This window comes from Strix aluco, chromosome Z (genome assembly GCF_031877795.1).
Source record: "Strix aluco isolate bStrAlu1 chromosome Z, bStrAlu1.hap1, whole genome shotgun sequence".
Lineage (NCBI taxonomy): Eukaryota > Metazoa > Chordata > Aves > Strigiformes > Strigidae > Strix > Strix aluco.
Window position 1 is genome coordinate 11,129,869 of NC_133971.1, and position 27,663 is coordinate 11,157,531.

At 40.2% G+C, this 27,663-nt stretch overlaps 1 protein-coding gene across 1 annotated transcript; it reads right to left on the bottom strand.

Moving 5' to 3' along the window:
• Positions 1-490: 490 nt before the first annotated feature.
• DEPDC1B (DEP domain containing 1B) lies at positions 491-27,112 on the bottom strand. Its single transcript, XM_074812225.1, has 11 exons — positions 27,065-27,112; positions 26,153-26,418; positions 20,984-21,119; positions 18,927-19,054; positions 11,675-11,805; positions 10,567-10,614; positions 9,962-10,102; positions 4,767-4,933; positions 3,128-3,304; positions 2,276-2,464; positions 491-1,953 (listed from the first exon to the last, which is right to left on the bottom strand). Exons 1-11 carry the CDS (start codon positions 27,110-27,112, stop codon positions 1,792-1,794), a joined length of 1,593 nt encoding a protein of 530 aa, XP_074668326.1. The 3' UTR covers positions 491-1,791.
• Positions 27,113-27,663: the final 551 nt, after the last annotated feature.

Consider the following 27,663-nt stretch of genomic DNA (forward strand, 5'->3'; position numbering starts at 1 on the left):
TTGGGAACTTGCTTGATTTGTTTTTACCAGAGTCAAGGAAATAATTCTTTGAAACAACAGTACAATTGATCCATAGAAACATATGAGATATCTTCAACTTTTCATGAAAACTAATGAGTAAACTCTAATTATTGTTTAAAATAGGCTCATGAAGGCTACAGATTTTTAAATCTGCATTTATTTCAAATGGCAAATAGATTGTCTCTACTTCTCTGCAATTTAGGAACTGATGTCAGAGATCACTTAGGGTGGGTTTCCACTTTTATGCAAGACTTGCTTTCCAAGTAGCCTTACTGATTATTGAGTGCTGTAACCAAATTATTCTATATGAGTAGTCAGATCATAGTCTGACTGCATGTAAGCATACACAGAATACTATGACACATCTAAAAGGTTATGTCACCCTTGAAGACTTAGTACAAAAGGTAAAAAGTGGTCTCAGACTACTTTTAATATTAATTTTAATATTTTCTTATTATTTGAAAAATGTATCAATTTTGCTTAAGGAAAAGATTATGAAAGAAAAATAAAAAGATATGAAGAAAAAAGAAAAAGATATTTAAGAAAAAAATATGAAGTCCAAGTGTAACAGATGTGTGAAAACAGATCATGAAAACATGTAATGTTCAAAATCACATTGACCAAGAAATATTCCAACCTATTAAACCCACAACCTTGTAATATACATCTTAAAGCTCATTGCCTGGTTAAGAGGTTGGCAAAGTGAAATCCTGTCAATGTTGCATTACAGGATAGTTACTGTATTGCTTACTAAAATGTCAGATAGACATTTGTTGAGATGTCAGCTACCTTCTCTCCTGCATAGCCTACTCTGACATTCAATAAAGTATGAAATGTTGCTCTTTATATCCCTAATGGATAATGTGAAATCACCACTCTAAATATGGGAAAATGATAATGCTTTAATAGTTCAAAAGTGCTGTCAGAATCAAGTATGTTATATGCACAGTCAAGTTATAGGTACGGTAGATTTCATAATGCAAACCAAATGAAATCATTAAAGGCATGTATGGTTCAATGTCACTTCAATATTTGAATTCCATTCCCAGAGGAAATGCAAGGTTTCAGATTTTTCTGATAAAATATGTTCTATCATCAAGCATCCAATTTTTTATGGCAATATTTAGTAACAGCATATGGGAAAAGAGTTAAAAGACTGGTTTGCTTAAAAGAATGGGTCAGCAATACAGAAGGTAGGTGTAATGCATCATATGAATCCAAAATTAAGAATGAGTTTTTACAGTTTTCCAAAATAAATCTTTACATATCAGGAACACCAAGGTGTACAACAGCAAAACAAAATCCAGTGTTTCATACTTATTTAAGCATGTACAGCAAATTAATTCCTCAAGCTACGTATGAACAAGCACAGCCTAATTTATGCAAGACTCATTTTCAGGGCAACAAAATCTGTTGACTAGTTACCAAAAATACATTACATACAAATATATTTAGACCTTGAAATAATGGTCAAATCAAACTACAGCAAGTATACTTTATCATCCATGAGATTAATCACCTTGAGTTTGTTGGGTTCTGTTTTATTTTTTTAAAAATAACAGACATTTAAAAAAATAATTATTTACAAAAATATTGATAATGGCTCACATTTCTACCACCTCAATACTTTCCTCTTCTTTTGACCTTTTCTACCATGTCAGCAGTATCTCTGGTAGCTTTTTGGAGTAACTACGTGCTGCTCAGGCTCCTTTTGCATAAGATCCATTGATAATATGCTCTGACTCAGTTCGCTGATATATTTCAGACCATTTACATCCGAAAGCTTCTGGTTCTGTGAAATGGTTGAAAAGGCTTTTTTAAGGCCCACATCAGTATTGGTGGTTTCTGTTTATTTTTTTCTGGAAATAGCACCGCTTCAGTTTCAGGGGTAGGAAATCGTACTCTATACACTTCAGGGTAAGATTTCTGAAACTAGAAAAATATATCAATTTAAATAAACAATTCGCTCAAACTTATAATATAAAAAACTATTAAAGTGCAACCTCCACCTCTGGAGCAGGAAAATTATTATTTTTCTAAGGGACTTTCTATACCTCTATATAGAGAATTAGGTGATATTTTCTAATATGTCTTGATTCATCACAGTACTCCCATTGCAAATTATTAAAAAGTTTGAAAACCCCAAGAGTAACTACTACCTTAAATGCCAGTATTTTTCTAGAGGACTACACGTCTAAGACTTGATAAAGCCTTTTAAGTTAAAATTAAAGACTGTGGAGGAATTTTTATTTACTTTCTTGAGTTTCTTCTTCTTATCTTTCACAGATATTTCTTTATTCATTGCAATTTCTTCCAGTAAGGCTGCCAGCGGTTCTTGAGAGCCAGTTGCCCTTTGGCAAGATTCAAATTCATCTGTACTGATTTGGTGACAAAATGATGGAGGAGGAAACGTCACATCAGTATCAGGTCCAGCATATTTTATCTGAAGAAAGAGTAAAAAATGAGCAGTTATGATTTCTGCAATAAATCTGAAAAAAAATGGCATAATTAAACTGACCACCTAAAATCATGAAGTAAAGAAGACACGGAATAAAGACCCTAAATTATATCTCCTATCTCCTGCACTAACTGGATTCTAGTAAGTCAAAAAACATGACACAAAGGAAGCCTGTTTAACTCTTGGAATAAGTTAAAAATTACTTTTTCAATAAAAATTAAAGAAAGAAGAACTAAAAAGCAGCTTTGAACAGAACAAAATACAGTATCAGGAAACAGAAAGAGTTATGAAAAAGCTGAACAAGTAAGAATGGCTCTAAAAGAAAATCAGAACATTAATGGAAACACTTTTTAACTATCCATAGTTTTCCTCACTACCAGAAACATAGTTTTCTCATTCCATGGAGAAGATTGTGCTGACTAACAGGGTAATACATTTTAGAGTTCTTGTCTCTAAACCATTGAAGATCCGCTCAATTTCATTTAAATACATGGTTATGGTTGAATATCAGCAGTGAATATTAATTAGCTCTTCACAAGCAAGCAGAGACAGAAGAAAGTCTTTAAGAGCTGAGAAACTTTGGGAGCAGAAAGGCTAAATTAGATCTAGAAGCAGAGACTTAAGAGGCTTTTTTCACTAGATACCTACTTGGACTCTCTGGAGATGTACAACATGTTCCTCTATGGAAGATTTTAAGGCAGAAGGAACACTTAAGATCTCTTGATAATTGTCCATGAGAAAAGATACTAGTTTAGCAGCAAGCAGTTCATCCAAGTCCATTTCATCCTTTGAGCAGAGAATACAACGGGAAAATGCCTGAACCATCTGAGACAAAAAAGATCATTATTGTATATTTTTCTGTTTGGGTGTGGGGGATGGGAAATCAGACTGTATTTAAAAAGTGATCTTTTAGAAAAAAAGATTTTAACAGGACAATACTTACCATACTTCCAACACATCAATATATTAATAAAGTAAATATTCTGTACAGTAACATTACCTGAGTGGACTGAAGATGTCTTTTGCCTCATATACATAATCTAACCCTGACATTAGACTTAGAATGGCCGAATTCCATTTTATTCTCAAGACCTTAGTCAAATAGCCACTTCACATGGCTTTTCCAGTTAAACAGTTAAATATTTCAGAGATTTTAAAAATAACACAGGAATTTAATAGAAGTTAAGCACCAGAGGGAAAACTTAATACCATTATTTTGAAATCATCAAAGAAAAATATCAGGTCCAGCTTACTTTATATAGTCTCATGCTCAAGCATTCAGTTACAAGAGTTTTCTGTCTGTGCACCAGTCACTATTAACATTAAAAGCACAGAAGACAATCAAGGTTTTCTGTCATGTACCACAGACTACACTGCTGAATTAACACTTAGTACAAAATACTTGGACTGTAAGGGATTCACTTCTAAAAATAACATTTAGATTATAACATAATTATTTTAATCAAAGACCATTTCCAGTTAATTAAATTATAACCTTAGTAGTCAAAAATTTAATTATTTTAATCAAATACTATTCATAGGTAATTAAAAACTTAATTGCTAAGGAACAAATTTAGATTTATGCATGCTACTACAGGATTTTTATGGAGTGGCTCTACAGCTGAGTTTTCTGTTGCCCTTCTTGTAAAAGACTTGAAAATTAACTGAAAAAAATACATGTTCTTAGCCAGTCAGAACTGCTAAGTTATGCCTAATAACTTTGTAATAACATGTTGTTGCAAACATCAATGATAACTCTACAAGTAATCCTACAGAAAGAGCATTAGCAAAACTAGGGCTTTGTCAAAATCTGATTAAAAATATTTTCAGAGATTTCTGTAGTTCAGTGATTAAAAAAACAATACTGAAATAAACTGGTAGGAATTTTTTTTTTAAATGGCTGAGAACAGGTTAATCAAAACATTCAGCTACATATTTCTAACTATGATTGAAAGAGGCAGTCTGTTTCTCTCACACTGTCTGCAACGATAAAGAACAGCAGACTTCTACTGCATTTTATTTTTTTCCTACTCAATGGTGAAATCAGTGGTGATTTAACTTTGAAAGATAAGGAAACCTCCAAATTTTGAGCAAATTCTTCATTTGCTCACAACTTACCAAGAAATCAGGATTTATTCAAATTCAGAATAGCTTTCCACATAGCTAGAATAGTCAAACTGTTCCTCAAACAAGTAAACTGTAGTTCATATACACACTCCAGTAAGAATCTTTTATCTGTGCTACTCCAAAAGCTTTGTCTATACCTTTTGCCTTACACTATACATACCAAGTTTCTGGTCCTCACTGATTCAGAAAGAGGTGGAAAATCCTTGTTAAAGCTAATTCTTGCCATCATCCTCACCAACAGCTGCAGTCTTTTCCGATTTTCTGGTGGCAGCAGGAGACAAGATATCTGAAGAGCTTCTATGGCCTTGCTGTGTTTTTGCAGCAGACCTGGTTTATACAAGATTGGGAGATTGGGCAACATTTCTCAATTATATATTTCCATAACATTTAATATAACATTTCTACATCTGTCTCTCCAAATTCCTTTCCTACTCATTCAGGACTGCCTTAGAACTCCACTCCCCAAAGAGTCAGGGAAGATATCCCTAGACCTAAACTGCTAGAACTGGGCACCTTGTTTTAATATTTACAGGATTTCCTTTTGATGTATCAGGAGATATTAATAAACACAACCAACAACTCTAGATATTAGCAGACATGAAAAACTACAATGTTTTGGTTTATCCTTTGGTCTTTCATAATCCTCAGCTCTAAACACAACTGAGATGTATTCACAGATGTAGCAACCACATAAAAAAGTCTGTGGAAACAATCAGAGAATATAAACAAAAGACATGCTTATGCATCAGTGACAGCTATGACAATACTGACATGTCCCTCACTCCTATAGAAATTAAATATATGACTAATCCTACTTACAAACTCTTGAGAAAACACAGAATGTGAGAATGGTAGAGATATTAGAAGACTAGACAGACACATTAGAATCTGATAGTAGTTTAGGTACCTGTAAAAAGGTCTCACCACCAAAATGCCATCATCTTGTTTCTAAGGCTCAGTGAAGGGAGCATCTACCACACATTTGCCTAAATAGCGCTAGCATCATAACAAAACAGAAGTCAGGAGCAAAATCTGCACGACTGAAGTCTAACAGTAATTTCTCTTAAAAAATGAACAAGGAATACAACAAAGAGATACACTTCTTTTTTTTCCATAGGATTATAGAGGTTGGAAGGGATCTCTGGAGATTATCTAGACCTCTTCCCCTACCCAAAGTCGGGTCATCTACAGAAAGCCCAGGAATATGTCCAGTCAGGTTTTAAATATCTCCAAAGATGGAGATTCTACAGCCTTTCTGGACAACATCTTCCAGTGATTGATCACCTTCCAATTAAAAAAGCTATTTTCCTATGTATAGGAAGTTTCCTGCATTTCTGTTCATGCCCATTGCCTCTTGTCCTGTTACTGGGTATCACTGAGAGAAGTCTGGCTTCCTCTTCTTTACTCCTCCCACATCAGTCTTTTGTACACATTAATAAGATCCTCCCTGAGCCTTCTCTCCAGGCTAAACAGTCCCTGCTCTCAGCCTCTCCCCATATGATAGATGCTCCAAGCCCTGAACAATTTCTGTGGTCCTCCACTGGAGTCACTGACCAGTGCTGAGGAAAGGTCTCCCTCTAACTGCTGGCAATGTTTTTAATGCAGCTAAAGATGCTGCTGGTCACCTTTGCCACAAGGACACACTGTTGGCTCATGGTCACACTGGTGCCCACCAGGACTGCCAAGTCCTTCCCAGTAAAGCTGCTTTCAAATCAGACAATCCCAGCACAAACTAGTGCATGGGGTTATTCATCCGCAGGAGAGGACTTGGCATTTCCCTTTGTTGAACATTATGAGATTCCTGTTTGCCTTTTTCTCCAGCCTGTCGATGTCCCTCTGCATGGCAGTACAACCCTCTACTGCATAAACTGCTCTTCCACATTTTGTATTATCTGCACGCTTGTTTAGGGCACTCTGTCCTTGTTTAGGACAGTGTTCCACCATCCAGGTAATTAATAAATTATTAACCACTACTGGTCCCATTCCAGCTCTGAGGTCTGATTGAACCCCAGCTGGACTTTGTGCCATTGATCACAACCTTCTGAGACCAGCAATTCAGCTGATTTTAAGTCTACCTCACTACCCACCTATCTAGCCTGTAATTCCTTAGTTTGCCTATAAAGATGTGATGAAGTTTGCCTATAAGGATGTGATGCCTGTAAGGACAGTGTTGAAAGTTTTACTACAGTCAACATAAACAGCATCCACTGCTGTCAACTCATCCACCATGGCAGTCAGTTCCACACTGTGCAAAAATAGAAGCTGTTTGTTATTAAAAAGAGAACAGAAATGTACAGTAGTAAGTAGGGCAGCCAAAACAGTAGCTCAAGAACAGAGTGGTAAAGCAGTGTAGTTAATTTCATTTTCAAAGCCAAGCTTCTTCTAATTTCAAAGGAAGATTTGGCAAGCACACTAGTGCATATGTTTAGAAGAGGCCCTGAGAAATAATAATTAACCTTAATGAGGTTTGTACATAAAGAATCATTTTAAACTGTGCAAAGAATAAGTTTAATCTTACCAAGTCAGTAAAATATCTGATGAGCAGTGGTACCTTAGTCCTATTTTCTTAGCTATTCTGAAAACTGATTTCAGCCAACCTCTTGGAAGAGAAGTGCTCTAGACAGTCTTCATTTGAAAACAGAAGTAAATGAAGCATCTTGATATGGTTACACAAGATACCTATGATTTCTGAAAATATTTCTCAGCTTTTAAGATGGAGCTTGTAGACATGTACAAATCATATTATGGCTGCCTCAAATGACTAAAAATATCATCTGATAACACTTTCTTTGCTATTTCCTGAAGTCTTCCACTAAAGAGAAAGCTTATACACAGAAGGAAAAAAGAAGTTCTATAATCACTGTGAAAAGGTTGTAATTCCCTGAGGGCAGCAACATGAAAAGTCAAAGACTCAAAGACTGAAATCTTGGTTTTAAGTCTTAAGATTGAGAATTATTGCCAATTTAACAAGCCATATTCCATTAAAAAACACAGTAATGCAACTGCAGACATAGATCTGCTTTCCCATGTTTTGTAAATGCACAACTTGCTAAGCAATTACTGCTTCACAAACAGCATTCAGTACTAGCATTGATACTTATTACAAAATAGTATTCTATGGAGTGTGCATTATCCTCTACAGTTACTTACAACTTCATAATGGTCTGTACATTAGCCTCATTGTTAAGACTTAATTACATATTGAGCAGAAACCAAAACTTTCCCCTTTCTCTCTCAGCTGAATCCCCCAAAAAGCCCTTCCTCCTCCCACTCCCTCTCCCCCACCCTCCAGAATCACAGATCAAATCTCAGAAGAGAGTCTGAGTGGTTAGAGAAGACCTTGCTATGGAAACTACAGATCGGACATCTCTGCCTCTTATTTATTTGTTTATTTTCTTACTGCTGGTACTAAGTAGTTTGGAGTACAAAAGGGGGAGTTAAGCTTCACCACGGGTATGTTGAATTGTCTTCTTGAGCTCCTTCCACTGGCTAGATAGGGATTGTAGTCTTGAATTATAAAAAAAGTGGAAAAGACACCTGGGGATCATCTGGCCCAACACCATCCACATCAGTGAGGGTGCCTAACGCAGGTATCCCAAATCTAAGGCCAAATGCAGCTTTTTAAGCCATTCAAATACCTGTGCTAGGTGTCTGAAGGAGGCTGTTAGTCAAGACTTCTAGAGAAATATGACATTTGCAAAGAAGGGCAACAAAGCTGATGAAGGGTCTGGAGGACAGGTCTTACGAGGAGCGGCTGAGGGAACTGGAGGCGTTTAGTCTGGAGAAGAGGAGGCTGAGGGGAGACCTCATCACCCTCTACAACTACCTGAAAGGAGGTTGCAAAGAGCTGGGGATGAGTCTCTTTAACCAGGTAACAAGCGATAGGACAAGAGGTAATGGCCTCAAGTTGTGCCAGGGAAGGTTTAGACTGGATATTAGGAAGCATTTCTTTACAGAACAGGTTGTTAGGCGTTGGAATGGGCTGCCCAGGGCAGTGGTGGAGTCCCCATCCCTGGAGGTGTTTAAGAGTCGGGTTGACATAGTGCTGAGGGATATGGTGTAGTTGGGAACTGTCAATGTTAGGTTAATGGTTGGACTAGGTGATCTTCTAGGTCTTTTCCAACCTAGATGATTCTGTGATATACTGCCAGTATTTTAAAGAAAATTGTTTAAGTATGAAGATGTAAAACAAACTAGGCAGTTTTGAAAGCCTGTATCCTCATGATTTCTTTGTGTAAATCTACTTTTGTTAGTAAGGAAGGATTCCATATTAACACCTAATTTTTTTGTGAAAGAGACCAAAAAATGATTTTTTGACTTTTTGAAACAGTGCACGATTTCCTTTCATTTTCACATAAACATTGGCATGAATTCTTTCTTCTCATTTTTACATCTGTGAAGTACTGCGAAATATAACTCTTAAAACCTGAAAGATGTGAAATACAGTGGAAAAGCAAACAGAAAGAGAGCATGCAAGGAGAGGAAGAATTTGTAAAAATATTATCAAGACTATCTGTTATCTAAGAAAAAGAAGCAGAAAAGGAACTATATTCAGTTTGAAGCAAGATTGTCAACAAACAAGGTATACAAATTTTAAATTCCAGAAATAAAAGTGTTATTCTGAATTGTTTTTTCATCTCCATAATTTATTAAAAGCAATGTTGTTCCCATTTAAACAAGCTCAGAAAAGTGAAGTGCTACAAAGCATGCTTACTTTTCAACTCAGTTGTTCTTTTCTGAAACGCAGCCATAAAATGTAATCAAATATTTTCACATTTATTGTCTTTCAATGGGCCATCTATAGCTACAGGATAGGTGAATTTGGCATAGTGTGAACCCTTGAAAAGTTATAGTTAATAACTAAACTATTGTTTCTTTAAAGCACTAGGTTAGTCAATGTCTTTTCTAAGTTTAAGCAATGAAGGATTTTAATTTCCTTCAGATGTCATATTGCCAGGGTTAAAAACAGTCCTTACAGCCCTAATCCTTTTTAATCTACACTTCAGTCAAGCAATTTCTAAGAGTTTATGTGAGTTTTTAAGATGCTTAGCCATTTGTAAAAAAAGAAAAATCTCTTAAATTTCGTTAGGTGTGGCAGTGTTAAGCAATGAACAGAGGACTTTAAAAATTATAAAGACAACCAATGGAAGAGTTTTGAACTATTGTGATCAAAAAGACACAAGAATAAAACTGCCCTGTGATATGAAATAAATTTAAATATTAAACTGTTCTGTATGTAGAATGGACAGGACAGGTCCTAAAGAAATAAGATGTGATACTCTTTGGGTATGGTAAATTAATTTCAGGAAGTTAATTCAGAAGAATAATTTTTTCATTATATCCCAAACTACTTACCTAACACACTAACAAAAACATCAAAAAAATGAAATGTGAGAAGAGGTTCTTTTGTCTGGCCAAAATAGTCCACTATAGTTTTGAAGACATCTCTTTCAAATCCTGAGTATGTAGGCTGCTTCAAATCTGAGCAGCTGGGCCCTACAATGAAAAAAAAAAAAAAAAACAAAAAAAAAACACCAAAGAAAATTGATTTGCAGCCACCAACTAGATCATTATTTTCTATTCCAGCCAATAAAAATGCAATGTCAAGGAGAAAAAAAAAAACCAACATATTTAGACTCATTCTTCAAAATATAAGTGAAATTGTATTATCTGTTGAAGTGATCTATTTCCAACAGGCCTAGTGAAAACACACAGTAGAGGAAAAATATTAATAGAATAGTTAAACCTTAATATATTTCATTGTAATAAACTGCACTGGCAGGAGAATATATGCTGGCTGATCTTTCCCAGTTTTGTTTAAGGCAATGATCAGAAAAAATAATGACTGTGAATATAAACAGGATTTGATAAAGCGGTAAAGGCACAGTCAGTTCAATTGATTTTTATGGGGGTTGTTTTTATGGGGGTTGTTTTTTTCCCCACCTCCTGAATTTACTTACAATTTGCTAGACATTTCATTGCTGATAAAATCCAGTGAGGTAGTTCCTCTGCATGTAGGAAAAACAGAGAAAAATTAAAAGGAGAAAAAAACTGAGAAAAATGTTAAACTGCAAGATAAAAGTGAAGCTGAAAATTCTTTAAGTTCCTCCTATATAGTAGATTGACTGATTGCAAAGGCAGGCTATGCCTTAATGTAGGATCTAGCTTGAATTACATCTATACTTTACTACCTCCAGTACTCAGTATCAACCAGTTATGCCCACTGCTTTTACAACTAAAATCAACAAAATGGATCATACAGCAAATCCTTAACCTGCCCTACAAAAATCATCCAAACTAGTTCAAGATACACCTTCACTAGTTCATTACAGTGAAACATTCACTCTGCACTGAAGATGATGAAAAGCACTCATACATTCAGTTCTGTGATTTCTGCAAGGAGGAAGTTAATATCTTGAGGTGCTCAAACTGTCTTTAAAATGAACATGTGTATGCTCTGGAGAGAAGGTTTCGTTCACAAACCAAACCAGGTTCCAATCTCATATTTCTCTTCTCTACAAATCTTGCAGTAAACATGGTAGCAACAATATTGTGACATATCACAGTAACAAAGATGCTTTACTTCCTCCCTGATGTGCAAAGCAGTTTTAAACTTGGCACTAGTTTCAAAATACATTGACTGAAAGCTCAAAACTGAGAAATTTTAAGCATCAATCAGTGTACAGCTTGATTCTTCCTCAATTTTTAATACACATTTTGTTCATGTAAAGTCTCCAGTTCAAGCAGTTAAGGGCTGGGCTGACAAAGTCAGCTTGAAGTGAATAATATCCCTGTCTCTATAAATTAAAAGTTGCTGCTCTTTTACCTTCATCTATCAACCCTGCTAAAGCAGGAATATGTTTAAGAGAGTAAATGTGGAATAAACACTGATTCTTACTATTGGGATGTCAGAGGACAACAATGGCATACTTTGTAAAAACTCTAGTATAGATGTGGTCATATGAGTATAAAGGTGGTACATGTTAGTATGTGTTAGAACTAATACTTTTTTTAATACTAGTAAACTACAGTATAAAAAAGTTAAACGAAAACTTCTAAAATACTCACTTGATTTGTCTTCTAAAGTGACAATGCCTTGTTTATTGACATTGTATGCATTTTGGACTATATGCTTTGAATTCACAAGTTTTGTGTCTAACACTTCATCCAGAGAGTCCAAACCCAAAACCTTTTGTAATCTGTAAAAATACATAAACACATAGTTCATACATCATCTAATCTGAAAAAGGCAAACAAGTAGTATTAGGACAGATACAATTCTGAAAAAGAGACTTCTCTATTTCATAGAATCATAGAATATCTCAAGTTGGAAGGGACCCATAAGGATCATTAAGTCTAACTCCCTTCTCCTTGCAGGACTACCTAAAACTAAACCATATGACTAAGAATGTCATTCAGATGCTCCTTGAATTCTGACAGGCTTGATGCTGTGACCACTTCCCTGGGGAGCCTGTTCCAGTGACTGACCACCCCCTCAGTGAAGAACTAATGTCCAGTATGAACTTTCCCTGACACAGTTTCATTCCATTTCCTCAGGTCCTATTGCTGGTCACCAAAAAGAGATCAGCACCTTTCCCTCTGCTCCTCCCCTTAAGGAAGTCGTAGACTACAATGAGGTCACCCCTCAGGCTTCTCCAAGCTGAACAAACTAAGTGACCTCAGCTGCTCTTCCTAAGTCTTGCCCTCAAGACATTTCACCATCTTGGTCGCCCTCCTCTGGACACACTCTAACAGTTTGATGTCCTTATATTGAGGTGCCCCAAGGTGCACACAGTACTCGAGGTGGGGCTGTACCAGTGCAGTGTAGAGTGGAACAATCACATCCCTCAACCAGCCAGCTATGCTGTGCTTGATGCACCTCAGGACATGGTCAGCCCTTTGGGCTGCCAGGGCACTCTGTTGACTCATATTCAATTTGCCTTCAACCCAAACCCCCAGATCTCTTTCTGCAGAGCTGGTCTCCAGCTTCTCATCTCCCAGTTTGTATGTATATCCAGGGTTACCCCATCCCAAGTGCAGAATCTGACACTTGCTCTTGTTAAATTTCATACAGTTGGTGATTGGCCAGCTCTCTAGTCTATCTACATCTCCCTGTGAGGCCTCTCTACCCTCGAGGGAATCCACAGCTCCTCCTAATACAGTATCATCAGCAAACTTACTCAATACACATTCGATTCCTGCATCCAGATCATTTGAGCCCTGGGGAACACCACTAGTGACTGGTGTGCCTGATGTAACCCCATTTACTATAACCCTTTGAGTCCAACCCTTCAGCCAATTGCTCACTCAACATCTTATGGACTTGTCTAGCTGTGTGCTGGACAGTTTATCTAGGATACTCTGAGAGACACTATCAGGAGCTTTGCTAAAATCCAAAAACCCCACATCTACTGGCTTCCCTTGGTCAACTAGATAGGTGACCATGTCATAAAAGGAAATTAAGTTGGTTAAGGAAAACTTTTCCCTTGTGAACCCATGCTGGCTATGACCAATGACTGCATTGTCTCTCAAGTGTTTTTCAGTAACTCCCAGAATAATCTTCTCCATAATTTTACCAGGCATTGAAGCAAGACAGACAGGCCTGTAATTACCAGGGTATTCCTCCTTACCCTTCTTGAAAATTGGGACAACATTTGCCAGCTTCTAGTCAACTGGGACCTCTCCAGACCACCAGGACTGTAGAAAAAAAACGTAGAGAGGTCCCATGATGACATCAGCCAGCTTTTTCGGTACCCTGGGATGAACCCCATTAGGCCCCATAGATTTAGCACATCCAGCTGGAGTGGCAAGTCTCAAGCAAGTTCAGAGGTCAGCTGGGAGTTTATCATCCTCTCAGTCACAGTCTTCAAACACAGGGCTCCAGGAGTCCCATAGCCCATCATCAGTGTTGAATACAGAGGTGTAGAAGGCATTAAATGTCTCCACTTTGTCTACATCCCTATTTCTGAGGTGACTGACTTTGTCAAGAAATGGACCAATGTTATCTCAGAGTCTCTTCTTGCTATTAACATATTTTTAAAAGCCCATTTTGTTGTCCTTCACAGTGCTGGCCAGCTTGAACTCTAACAAGCTCTAGCTGCATGAATTTTCTCCCTACAGTGGTGAACAGGCTCTCTGTAGTCCTCCTAAGTCACCTGTCCTTGCTTCCATAGTCTGTATGCTTTCTTCTTCTGCCTAAATTCTAGGAGAAGATCTCTACTCAGCCAAGCCACTCTTCTGCCCTGCTTGTTTGACTTCCAACACTTTGGAATTGCCTGCTCCTGTGCTCTTAAGAGATGGCTGTTAAAAAGTGACCAGCATTCACGGACCCCAATACCTTCAAAAGCAGATTCCCAGGGAACCTTACTAACTAGCTCCTTCAGCAGCCTGAAGTCTGCTCTCCCCAAATCGAGGGTCGATGTTTTGCTGGCAGTTTTTCTCCTGTTGCCAATGATTTCAAACTCAACTACTTCATGGTCACTGTGACCAAGACAGCCACGAATCACCACTTAGTCCACAAGTCCATCTGTTTACAAATAAAAAATCTAGGAGGGCACCTTTCCTTGTCAGCTCCCTTACTACCGGCACCAAGAAGTAATCTTCAACACACTTCAGAAATTTCCTGGACCTGTTTGTCAGCTGTATGATATTCCATTGATGTCTGGGCAATTAAAATCACCCGTAAGGACAAGGGCAGTTCATCTAGAGATACCCCTTAATTCCTTGTAGAATAATTCATTGGTTTCCTCATCCTGGCTGGGTGGTCACTAGTAGACTCCCACAACAACGTCCACTTTATTTGCTTTCCCATTCATCCTTAACCGGAGGCTCTCAATCACTTTGTCGCCAACTGTAAACGCCATACAATCCAACCCCTCCTTTACATACAGTGCCACCCACCGCCTCGCTGGCCCTGTCTATCCTTCTTGAAGACCCTATAAATATCCACCATGGCACCCCAGACACAGGACTCATCCCATCAGGTTTCACTTATGCCAATGATGTTGTAGCTCTGGGACTGTGCCAAAGCTTCTAGCTCCTCTTTCTTATTCCTCATGCTGTGCACACTAGTATAAAGACATTTCAAATGTGCTCCAGTGTACTCAGCACATCATGGAGCATGACAGAAGGACCTTGCTAGTCCCTCAAACATCGGTATGCTGCCCCCAGGCTTATCTCTACAAGCCTGGTTTTATCCCTTTCCACCTTTAAATCTAGTTTAAAACTCCTTAAATGAGCCCTGCTAACTCCTGCGCAAAGGTCCTTTTCCCTCTTTGACACAGGTGTACCCCATCTGTCACCAGAAGGCCTGGTGTTGTATAGACCAACCTGTGATCAAAAAGCCAACATTCTGCTGGTGACACCAGTCTTGGAGCCACATATTGATCTGTTGGTTCTTCTTGTTTCTTCCCTCATCATTCCCTGTAACTGGAAGGACACAGAACACTACCTGTCCTTCTGATCCCTTAACCAGTCATCCCAAGGCCCTGAAGTCTCTCTTTATTGCCCTTGGACTTCTTACTGGAACTTCATCGCTGCCTAAATGAAAAGTCAATAACAGATAATAATCTGGCTGTACCAGGGTAGGAAGTTTTCTCTTTGCATCTTTAACCCAGGCCCCAGGGAGGCAGCGGACTTCCCTAAGAAGTAGGTCTTATCTGCATATTGGGCCTTCTGTTCCCCTCAGAAGAGAGTCTCCTATGACAGTGTGCCATCTTTTTTTCTTTATGGAAGTGGTTTTGATGCAGGGTGTAGGCCTACTTAACCTTGGTGATACCTCCAACCTAGATGAGCCATTGTCTTCATCATTGTTTGGTCCCACTTGCAGAGCCTCATAACTATTATGCAAAGGCACCTGGGAAGGTGGGGTAGTCACAGAGGATATAGATGTGTCCGTTGCTCCGGGCAGGAACTTGTTTTCATTGTCCTCTGTCTCTTTAGTCACCATGTTCAGCCAGACAGAGGGAGGATATGGAATCCTTCGTACCATGCGTCCTGTCCACCTTCCAGGCCTGTCCCAGGGAAGGTAGGGTGCGGTTCCAGTAATCTGTCTCTCTCTCCAACTCCCTGATACTCCTCAGTCTACTCACCTCCTCCTTGAGCTCTGTCACTAAGCAGAGGAGTTCTGCCTGGGCGCACCTCCCACAGCTGTGCTTGCTGCTGCTGTCCAGTACTGGCCTAAGAACAGGGCCCACCCTGCCGTCTGGCACCTGGGTGTCAGCATGTTCCCACTGGAGCTCTGTCTGGGCAGCCACATCAGTTGTGGTGGATGCAGAGTTTAGAGAGAAAATGTGTTTTTGCTGTGCAGATACCACCGCTCCCTGGTTGAGATGGCAGTTCTACACTGCCCTCCCTGTGCACCCTTCCACGCAAACTGCCATGCAAGCTGCTGCACCGTGCCTTGTTTGCCTGCCCTAGTTGCTAGCACTCCATAGGGGCTTCTTTTAAACTGGTCAGGGGTGGACGGGGGTTGGCCACCATTGCTCCTGGCCCTACCCAGGTCTTGTCAGCCGCTGTTGTGTGAGCTGTGGGCTCCCAGCAGGTCTCTCGGCTCCCTTGATGTTTCCCCAGTTAAGGAAACCCCATTTTGAACCGTGCTAGATTACTCTGCTGCAGATCATGCCAGCATTGGAGCTGCTTGCCTCAGCATCAAGTTTATTACATGGAGATAATGTGCTAGGTTTAGCCGAAAGTAACATAACACCCATTTTTAAAAAGGGAAATAAAGAGAACCTGGGGAACTACAGACCGGTTAGCCTCACTTCTGTGCCCAGGAAGATCATGAAGCAGATCCTCCTGGAAGTGATGCTAGGGCACATGGAAAATAAGCAGGTGATTGGCATGGCTTCACAAAGGGCAAATCATGCCTGACAAATTTGGTGGCCTTCTATAACAGGGTTACAGCGTTGGTGGATAAGGGAAGAGCAACTGACATCATCTACCTGGACTTGTGCAAAGCATTTGACACTGTTCCATATGACATCCTTGTCTCTGAATTGGAGACACATGGATTTGACAGATGGACAACTCGGTGCATAAGGAATCGGCTGGATGGTCGCACTCAAAGAGTTGTGGTCAACAGCTCAATGTCCAGGTGAAGAGCAGTGACGAGTGGCATTCCTCAGAGGTTGGTGTTGGGAGCAGTGCTGTTTAACATCTTTATTGGCGACATGGACAGTGGGATCAAGTGCACCCTCAGCAGTTTGCTGACGACACCAAGCTGTGTGGTGCGGTTGACACGCTGGAGGGAAGGGATGTGCCATCCAGAGGGACCTGGACAGGCTTGAGAGGTGGGCCTGTGCAAACCTCATGAAGTTCAACAAGGCCAAGTGTAAGGTCCTGCACATGGGTCAGGGCAATCTCAAGCACAAATACAGGCTGGGCAATGAGTGGATTGAGAGCAGCTCTGTAAAGAAGGATGTGAGAGTAGTAGTGGATGGAAAAACTGACTATGAGCCAGCAATGTGTGCTCGCAGCCCAGAAAGCCAACAGTATCCTGGGCTGCATCAAAAGAGTTTGGCCAGCAGGATGAGGGAGGTGATTGTCCCCCTCTACTCTGGTCTTGTGCCTGCAGTACTGTACTCGCCTCTGGGGCCTCCAACATAAGAAGGACATGGACCTGCTCAAGCGAGTCCAGAGGGCCACAAAGATAATGGGGGGCCTGTAGCACCTTCCTTATGAGGACAGGCTGAGAAGGTGGGGTTGCTCAGCCTGGAGAAGGCTCTGGGGAGAACTTACAGTGGCCTTCCAGTACTTAAATGGGGCTACAGGAAAGATGGGGAGGGACTGTTTGTCAGGGAGTGTAGTGATCGGATAAGGAGTAATGGTTTTGAACTGAAAGAGGGTAGATTAGATCTAAGGAAGAAATTCTTTACTGTGAGGGTGGTGAGACACTGGAACAGGTTGCCCAGAGAGGCTGTGGCTGCACCCTCCCTGGAAGTGTCCAAGGCCAGGTTGGACGGGGCTTTGAGCAACCTGGTCTAGTGGAAGGTGTCCCTGCCCATGGCAGGGGGGTAGGAACTAGATGGTCTTTAAGGTCCCTTCCAACCCAAACCATTCTATGATTCGTAAGGCCTCAACTGTACTGTAAAAATATCTATTATTTTTTTTCTCCTGTATAAACAGTCTAAAGCAATGCCTTTAACTTTGCATAGGATATTCCTTTTGGAAATAGTAAAGAATATCTGAATCTCAGAGCCTTCAGCACTCAATTAGCTACTCCATTTCTTATCTCATACAAAGTATTGTACTTGTCATTGAAAGGTTCATGTTATCACACTTCTGTAGAAGTGCTTCTATTTCATAGCTATGGCAGTTTGCTCCCTTCCCCAACCCTGCTTAAACTATAACCACCAGTGGCTATTGTAATCCAGCTTACTCTGGACTTCGGGTGACAGATAGCAACATAGTAGCCAAGGGCTCTCTGGAATGGTGAGCCAGACATTTTGCCGGCATGCAAGTATGACTACAAGTCAATCATCTTACTCCATAAATGCTGGACAGCCCAGGGCCCGTTGAACTCTCCTACACAGCAGTGGGCTGCACGCCAGCATCTCCCCTTGAGGAGGGACACCTCTCAAGGTTGCTCCTCAAGCTTGCAAGTCCTTGCTGCAACAGATTCTCATTAAGTGATTAATAACATGCTAAACTTTGAAGTGATAACTATGTGTTATAAAGGATTGATTGTGCATATATAATCCTTTAGACATAAACATTTGACCAAGTCTGGGACTAGGAGTGGATCCAGCTGTGCCTAGATTCCTCTCTGAGGAGGAGTTTAGGATGCAAGTGGGTCCTTTCTGAACTTCATGAGTCAATGGGAGGGTCTCCCTGACAGTTTTGTCTGACCCTGTCCTCTATGCTACAAATAATCTAGTGTACCTTGTCATCTAATCTTGTTAAACGACTGTCACATTTACCATTGAACTTTGTTAACTCACTACTTTATATCAATAAAATATAGTTGCTTCTCTCTTATGAGTGAAGTGCACAACTCCATCTGTGACCATAGCAACAAGAAAAAAAGAGAATGAGGAAAGAAGTGATTAAACAAGACAAAGCCCACACAACAAAAGGACTTGTATAACACAACAGGAAAAAGTCAAAAGGTATTAAACACTGTAAAGTTTCTTTGCAAACTTTATTTGCTGAATTCATTAGTTGAATAACAAGCAGTATAGTTAGTCTAGCCACTGTGGCTTTTATGGCAATGATTAAAAGTGAGCAGGTGAAATTACAAGCATTACCAGAGAAGACAGACAAAACCATTACCGACTACACAGTTTTATAATAGCAGCAAATGACTCACAAGTATACTCACCGTGACAAAGTCATGGATTTCCATATCTCTTCTATATTTCTTTGTGTTAGCTCTCTGCGGAACACAAGTTTGCATGCTGGTACTTCCCCTATAGCTATACTGTGTCTCTTGTACCACATCTCAGAGTTCTGAAATCAGAAAAAACACTCCTCGTTAACTGGTGACTTTGCAAGTATTAAATAATATAATACATTTAAAGCACAGCATGCTCTTTATTATAAGTATTTTAAATATTCTTAAATTCCAGTAGAGTTTCCAGAATACAAATGATTGTTTAGGTTTCACAGACGTGCAGCATCTTTTGTCAGCTACGTAACTTGTCCAAAGGTGAAAAATTATGTGTCAGAAGAACCATTACAGATCAGGAGTCAGTGATCTCTAGTCATAAGTTCAGATCTTCTTCATGATTAAAATCAGTTCAACTCACTTGTTTTCAACTACCACTCTAAGATTAAACATCTGCTTATGGAAAAATTATTGGATAATTATTAGATGAGATAAAGACTTACATTCATCTTTGTTCAGCATATACTGATGATAACTAAACAGTAAGTTCACTAGCAGGTTCTATACATGAAGAAAGTAAAAGCAAATAGCTACAGCTGAAGACAACCATCAGATCTGGTCCACCATTATAACAATAAAGCAGAGAATGCAAGAGACTATCCTTTACTCAACCTTCACATCGAAGCTTGATGCTTGAAGATTATCATCAGCGTGTGGATGGGTGGACATACAATACAGTCTGTCAGCAGTGTTCTTTTCAAGGCAAAACTCCTAATCATTCCCAGTTCTTTGATTTACATCACAGAGCAGCCCTAAAGCACTTTAACAGTATTACTTGTGATCACAACCAAACCACAAAATGCACTCCAGGAATGCACTTAGTTACTCCAAATACTAATCATCTGTCAATCTATGACACTAGATTAGAGCTAGTTTGAAAAAAATAGCACCCTCTGAAATTAGTATCTGGTCTTCCACATCAGTATTTCACTACACAGACCCTTGCCAATCAATCCACACACCGCCAGGAAGTCCTCTGATGCTGAAGCAATTTAAGGTGCCCACATTTTCAGCTACCTATGTACTTCACCATTTCAGTGGAAGATACACCTTTCTATAAAGGAGCCAGCAGAAAGAAGCTTATTCCTTTGCCTCAGTTGCTTCAATTTACAGTCCACTGTATTAACCAAAACTGCTAATGCAAGAGATTTTGAGCTATGCCAGACTGTATGCTGTTGCATCTGAGTCAGAGTTAGAAAAGGACTGCCTATATACATCTGACCAAGAAATCCAAGGCTACTGTCTTGCACTGATAAGTATTAACAAAAAGGCAAAAACTATCAAAGAAGTCCCAAGAGTTCACAAAATATGAGAACATTCACATACCAGATGCACTGGAGGAAGGGTTTAGAATATGCATAACTTCAGAAGCCTAGGCTTCTGAATGTCCAAGTGGCAAGAGTGGATACAGTTTTGGTTTACTAATAAAAGCAACCATTTTTTCAACAACTTTACAAAGGCTGGATCAATGCAGGTAAGTATGGGGCAGGAGGATTATCTAAACTTACAATGTGTAACAATGAAATCAAGACCACTTCTCCTTAGCCACAACATATTCCTTACAAAAAAGGAAACTGAATCACGAACAAGCTCATAGTATCTAGGAGGAAGTAATACTGTATATATTCTGCTACATGAAGTGTCTGAATAAGAGTTACAGTGTAAGTGACAGTAAAGTAACAATTTTGTCTTGCATAATAAATGCCCTGTTGGAATTTGGGCAAACTGCAATGCAAGCATACCAGCAAATACAGACATGCAAATACAGACATGCTGAATTTAGGATGCTTGGGACATCATAATTTGTAGCAGAAAGAACACACAAAGCCAACATCCCCAGCAAATCATTAAGAACAACTTTACTTCATGTAAGTTTAAAATAAAAGCATTTTGCATTTAATAACCAAGTATTTTGTGCCAAAGAGTTTGTTAGTTCAGTTTTGCTTTCCAAATATGCTTATGTCTGGGGAAATGAAAACTGGACATCTTACCATCATGACTGATTTCACTGGGATGTGTTCTTGCGAAGTGCCAGCCTTCGGTTCATTCCAGTCTGGAAATTTAATTACTTCCTTTCCACATGAAGGTTTCTTTGGATATGACTTCAGCGGTGAGGAAGGAGGAAATCTACAATTAGAAAATATTTGTAATGTCTCTGAACTCCAGCCTATTCCATATTTACCAGCGCGAAACTGTAGTAGGCTTTCACATGCAAAAATACAAATAATGTCTTAGACATTCACGGTGCGACTTAGTTGCCTGAAGACTGGTGTTGAGTGACACATAAAGCATCCTAAGGTGCCTTGTTTGGCCTCCCTCTGCTGCTCCAGAACAGTTCAGGTCCTTTGTACCTCCCATGACATAGCTAAGCCTTGGGTGAATGTCTGATATCCCAGTGCATCTCAGATAGCACCAGCTGCCTGTGCATAGACAACTGACTCAGATCTTCATTAGAATATGTTGATTCCACTGAAAAAGCTGTGGGTAGATTTTCCCCATGTCAAGTGCACTCCTAGCATGCATCTCCAAAAGCAAAGCTACATAACTAAGTCACTTGGCTAATGCTTGGATTTAATTAGTGCGCATGCAAGTGTCTACACAAAGTTTTGTCCACATTACCATGATCTTCTGTGTTTATATGCTTTCTACCCGAAGATCATACCCTGCAGTTTTTTTCTGGAGTGTTTTTCCAGCTGATTGTGCAGGAAATTCACTCACTTTCTAAGGCATTTCAAGAAGTGCCTTGAAGAAACTACCAGAAATAAACCCTAAGCTAGCCCTTGCAGAAAACAAGAAAAATAATCTATTCCACATCACATTCATCTCAGTCACATCTCCAGCTTGACCAGAATTAAATTACTGCCAAACCTAGGTCCGAGCATGTGCAAAGGAATTAATGGCAGCACATCAGAAAGACAAATCAGTTTGATGGCAACATATCATCAGACTAGCCCAGGTAAGATCTTGTTTACCTGCATTCCTAGGTTTTAGATGCTGAGATTCCTGATGCTTTAAGAAATGGCTTCAGCCTTTTAATCAGAATGTAAAAGACAGTTATGTCTGCGACCATGCAACAGGGGCTTGTACACTGCTGGATAGCATGCATTTATATCTTAGTAGAAGGATTCTCATGCTCAACAATTCTTCAGGTTTTCTCTAAAATTCCACCCCATCCTATCAAGGCCGTTCCACCATTTAGTTAGTTTTAAAATTAGTTTCGTATTGCAGTTTTATTAGTCCAGTAGTGTTATAATGCATAGATTAAACACGTTATGGTTTTGACCATACACACTGAGCCTATTTGGCATATTCCACAATGTTCTTCAACAGAATACCTGCAACACAAGGAGACACCGCTTCCTTTGGACAAACCCTGAGGGGAAGTAATAAACACCTTGAACTAATCCTGCAAGACGTATTCCGCCTTTTAAAAGTAAATCAGATTGTTGGTGTTCAGCTGTTGAGTGTTCTCTATTTTTCAGCTATTTGTTATTTCTTAATGTTAAAACATCTGCAGCCTTTTTTTACTTTGTCTTACAGTATTCTCAACAGTTCCCCATTTTCCTTCCAGTTCTTCACAATTTTTAGTTTTATGTAATTTGCTCCCCTGATTCTCAAACAACTGGTGAATGAATGAGTTCTTACAAGCAGAAAAAGGAGATACATTCCCCTTTTTCAGATATCATTACAGCAAGATCTAGATAGAGTCAAATTTTTGGATGAACAATAAAAAGCCTCTGATTTTATGATGAACAGAGTAGTGTTACCTAAGCCTAGCAACTGGGGAGCATTCTAGGGTTGACAGGTCAAGATTAGCATCATTTACAGACATAAACACTAGTTTTAGGAGTTTATACAAGGAGGAAATAGATACCTGTTTGTGTCCGGGGCAATGGATAGAGAACAGGGTCAGCTAACATTAGTATCAATGGTATAACAAGTACCACTGCTGAATTCCCGATTTACTAGCACTGCAAGAGTACTAACCCTTTTGCTTTTAGTACAACTGCTTAGATTTCAAAAAATGTAAAGCCTAACAGCTTCCAAAACTGTAACTTCTCATTTATTATTGTAGACTACACTGAGCCAGTAAGTCAGGACACAGAGACAGTCTTTGCTATTTTTAGAAGCCACACTAGTTCTCACCTTCACAGCTAATACTTGCCCAATACTTTAAGGCAAATCAACATTTGGCAACATCTCTTTTGCATATTCTGTGGAGTGAACAACTACACATACAAGCAAAGTTAACGAATGACACAACTGTGCATCACAGCGTACTGTTACAGTAAATTAACACATGAATTTATAGAAAAGGTATGAAGCGTATCAAGGTTTCCAGAGTAAGCAGTGCCAGTGGAATTAAAAGCAACTTGTACTGCTACCATATCAACATGGTGAGAAATGTATTTACAACGTAACATTAGGAAAGTCCACCAGAGGGAGCTGCCAGGACATTAAATGCATGAATAAAGGCGAACTGGAAAACTGATGTTTAGCTCCATAAATAGGAGAAGAGCATGCTTTAATACTTAAAGTCAAACACCAAAACCATGAGTAGCATACATAGTTTACTTATGCACCAAGCCCAGTGGGAGAAAGCTGGCTCCAATTCAAGGTGCATGAAAGGTATGCAGCTTTAGTAAAAAAAAAAAAAAAATAATGTTCAATTAGTAACTTAGTTATCTTTTGAATGGGAGGTAGAGAAATAACACCATTGAGATAGCTACAGCAAGAGAGCTCTCTTGTCCAATAACAGATCATCAGGCAGAGCACACAGAAAATGAAAAGCACAGAAATACTTCACCCAACCAACTTCCACAGCCTGCAGCTCAGGAAAGTCATGGCTCAAAATACAAAGGAGAAAAGAACAAAATAATTTGAATGTGTCACAATGCCAATGCAAAACAAACAAACGATCCAACCACAACAACAACACAAACACAACAAACCCAGACAAAGAGATACCGCATAATACCAGCAGTTACCAAAAAACATATTCAATCTCCTGACAAAGAGTCAATGCCCAGAAAGAATGGAGACGAAATACTTAACTATGGCACATGTGAAAAAACTGTACAAGTAGTGCTGTCCTAAGAACAGACAAAGTGGGACTGGGCTAGGAACATACCAAACCAATAACACACCTACCACCACGTGCTGTACAGCACCTAACTGCTGTTTTACCTTTGTTTAAACAAGTGAAAAGCCCACTCCACACCACTCCTTTACATTTAACCTTCTCTAGGCCGAAGTCAAGATGTAAGCTCCCTGCAGCTCTTCTCGTCTTCCATGCCTGTTTTCCAACCTTAACTAGTCAATGACTAGGTAAACTATCACAGTATCTTGTCCTTCTACAGCAGCCATAAGCAGATGGCCAGAGAACAATGTAAGAACAGGACAAGCATACATGATACTTCCTCAGCATCATTTCCCAGCCTTTGGTCATGTTCAGCTCTCAGACTGCAGAACCACATAGTGTTTTGAGATACTTAGCAACAGAGCTTCTTGGGTGAGCTTTTCCAAGTATCTTCAGATACAAGTCCTTTGATACACTGGGTGCTTCAAATTTGAGTCTCAAATTCTAAAATTTCAGATTTTCCTTGATTAATTGTTACACTGAATTTCCCTCTACAGAGCTACGTTGGGAAAAAAATATTCATTTTTTTTTATTCCCCCCAAATTAGTTAAAATTTCTTCCATTAAAGTTGATTGAAATTGGTTTGAATATTTAACTTATCTGGCAGGGAAGCTGTAGCATTCAGTGTTGCTTCCTTCAGAGGCAGACTGAAAAACAGCAGTATCATAAAAAACAAGTTGAATCAGTGCTAATTTATTAATGGAATTAAACACAAATGTGATCCAATCTGACTGTAAGTCAGCTGAAATGTAGTAAAACAAATTTAACATAAACCATGGTTCTTTTACCATGTATCTTGACCTAAGTTTGTTTATGACGAAGAATTACATCATACATACCTCTTACTTTTAAAGTATTCCAAGTTAATAAATAAAATTAGGAGAGTAATGAACAACTGCTCTTACAGCACAGGCATACAGACTAGACAACAAAAAAGCTTAGGCACACTCTACAAACAAACTAATTAAGAACATGGAGCAAAATGAAAAACTGACTTCATCCGCATCAAGTGGAAATTAGTATTACATATATTTTCTCAAAGACAATATTAAAAATTCATTACCAAAAAACTAATACATAAAATTTCTTTACATACATAACAATAGGTATAATAACTAGAAACATAACATTATCGCTGACTTATTTTCCCTGTTGCTCTGCATGAAGATAGATCTAATTTCCTCAAAAGACTTGCCATTATCAAAGTTACAAATCCATACTTAAGGTAATGGCAATTTTTACACTACTTTTTCACTGAACAGGACACTACAAGATGGTACAAATTCAAAACCTTCAACTTCTGCACACCCAAACCTTAACTGAGGTCACAAGAGATCAAAGAACCCACTCCAGTAATGCTAAGCTTTCATTACAGAGTAACTTCTTTTCCTCTGTTCACAAGCCACCAGCTGAGAGGCTAAATAGGGCTAAGTAAGCAAGCATCCTTAAGGACAAGCAAACCAAACTTTGTCTCTTTTAAGACAATTTCAATCTACAACCCAAGGAGTATAGAAAAAGGTTATATATCATGAATGACTTCTTAATTCAGAAGGCCTTTCTCTTCTCTCCGGAGTAGAAACAGCATCACAAATAGTCAGGGGGTTGGTCAAGAGGGAGGACAAGTAGAGCTAGATGCTCAATGGCATCCTCACTTCCATCCATGTCTTCCATGACATGCACTCTTCCAACACTGACAAATCTGATGTCTACCAACAGCAAACAGAACTCACTACCTTGTAAAAGCTGCAAAAGCTTTTGTTAGTATTCATAGAAAGTAATCAAATGCCCTTCAAAAATATTTAAAAACAAGCAAAAAAAAAAACCCACCAAAACAAGCCAAATATTAAATCATGACAGTTGCCTATCACTAAAGAAAATAAAGCCTTTAAAAAGAAGGAAGGGAAGACATATTAACGCCTTTTCAAACACATTCCACAAAAATATTTGTAAAAACCAATGCACAGAATTATTACTCCCCGTTTCCAAAACCAAAAATTTTTCAGTCACTATGTAGGTTTACCTATATAAATGGCCATCATCTTGAAAGTCCTCTTTGCCCCATCTGCCTTTAATATCTTCTATAACATGATTTTTCAGGAATTTTTTAAGCAGCTTAACTGTTTGATTTCGAGTCACTTCTGGGCCAAAGTTTTGATTAGAGCCAAGCAGTTCATGTAAACAGTCCACTGCCTCCGAGGCTTTGAAGCAACGCTCGTAGCTTTTGAAGCGACACCGATGCTTTCGTAAAGGCATCCCAGCACGAAAAAGTTCTATTATCTCGTTCCACTAGGGAAGAAGCACAAAGCAAACCGTTACGGGAGCTCTCCTCTTAGCATTTCAGTTGTACAAAGCGAGAACAGTATGCAGCCAGATCTGAATGTAGAACTACGTATTTTTTTGATCATCTGCGTTTATGAGCACACTGAAAACTAAAACTATGATTTAAACAGTTGAGATCTGAGAAAAAACACCAAGATTTAGGAAGCTGAAAGATTTAGAGCCCCATACTACCTACGGCTCTAGAGACACAGCTTTAACCTCTCCTTAACTTTTAACTTGACAAAAGGCTGGACTAAAGCTCCAGTCTGCCGGGCTCCACCGCTGCTCCAGTCACACGGGGCGCACGGGTCCAGCCGCCCCACACAGGCTCAGCGCGGGGAGCACCGGACGGCGGCTGGGGACCGCCCCGCCGCGTCCCGACCGGGGACCGGCTGCCCGGGACAGGCGCATGGCCTGCTCGGACACAGGCCGCAGACAACAGGGCAGTGGGGCAGGCCCAGGCGGCCAGACTGGCTCAAGGCGCCCGGTCGGTACCCAGGAGACTCTAGAGAGTCGCCGTCGGACACGGAGCAAACCCCCACCCCCCCGGACGAGATAAGGCGACACAGTGGACAAAGGCGGGACGGGGCATCCCAGGCAGGGGGCGACTCACCAGGCGGGTGGCGCGGTAGGGCCCGGGGCCGACGAGCCTCGGCTCCATGGGCGCGGCCGGGCCTCGCCGTCTCCACGGAAACGGGCAGCTGCACGCGCCGCGCCCGCCGACCGTTTGAATCCGGGCCCGAGAAGCGCCGCCTTCACCTATTGGGTGGCGGCGGCGGCACGTGACGAAGCCGCACCGCCCTTGATTGGCGGCGGGGCGCGCGGCCCGCCCCCCCCCGCCCCCACCCCGGTCAGCGCGGGGCGGCGGCCCCTGTTCTCCCACCGCAGCCCCGGGCTCCCCCGCTACCCCTCCCCGGCAGCGGCCGCCTCTGCTCCACGGGCGGTCCCGCCGACAGGCTTCCATGCGTGCCCGCGCTCCTCGGCCGGAAGGCGGGCCCTGGGGCGCCAGGGAGAGGACGGGAAGCAAGACCGCTAGGGGGAGCGCCGGCGGAGAAACTCGCCTCCTCCCGAGCAGGCAGGGCGGGAGCGTCTCCTTCGGGGCGGCCCACTGCAGGGGGACGTCTTGGCTTCCCAGAAGATAACATCACTTGATTTTTAGAACGTGCTGTTGTTTGTACTTACTCAGACAGTAAGTGGTTCAGGACAGGGGCC

What these genes read in the sequence shown, in the direction of transcription:
- DEPDC1B (XM_074812225.1), bottom strand. Translation starts at nt 27,112, where the DNA reads ATGGAGCCGAGGCTCGTCGGCCCCGGGCCCTACCGCGCCACCCGCCTG. An exon ending in AAATCCATGACTTTGTCACG is followed by an intron (nt 11,806 to 18,926) that starts GTGAGTATACTT and finishes GTATTTTTACAG; the next exon opens with ATTACAAAAGGTTTTGGGTT. An exon ending in AGAAGAAGAAACTCAAGAAA is followed by an intron (nt 1,954 to 2,275) that starts GTAAATAAAAAT and finishes ATATTTTTCTAG; the next exon opens with TTTCAGAAATCTTACCCTGA.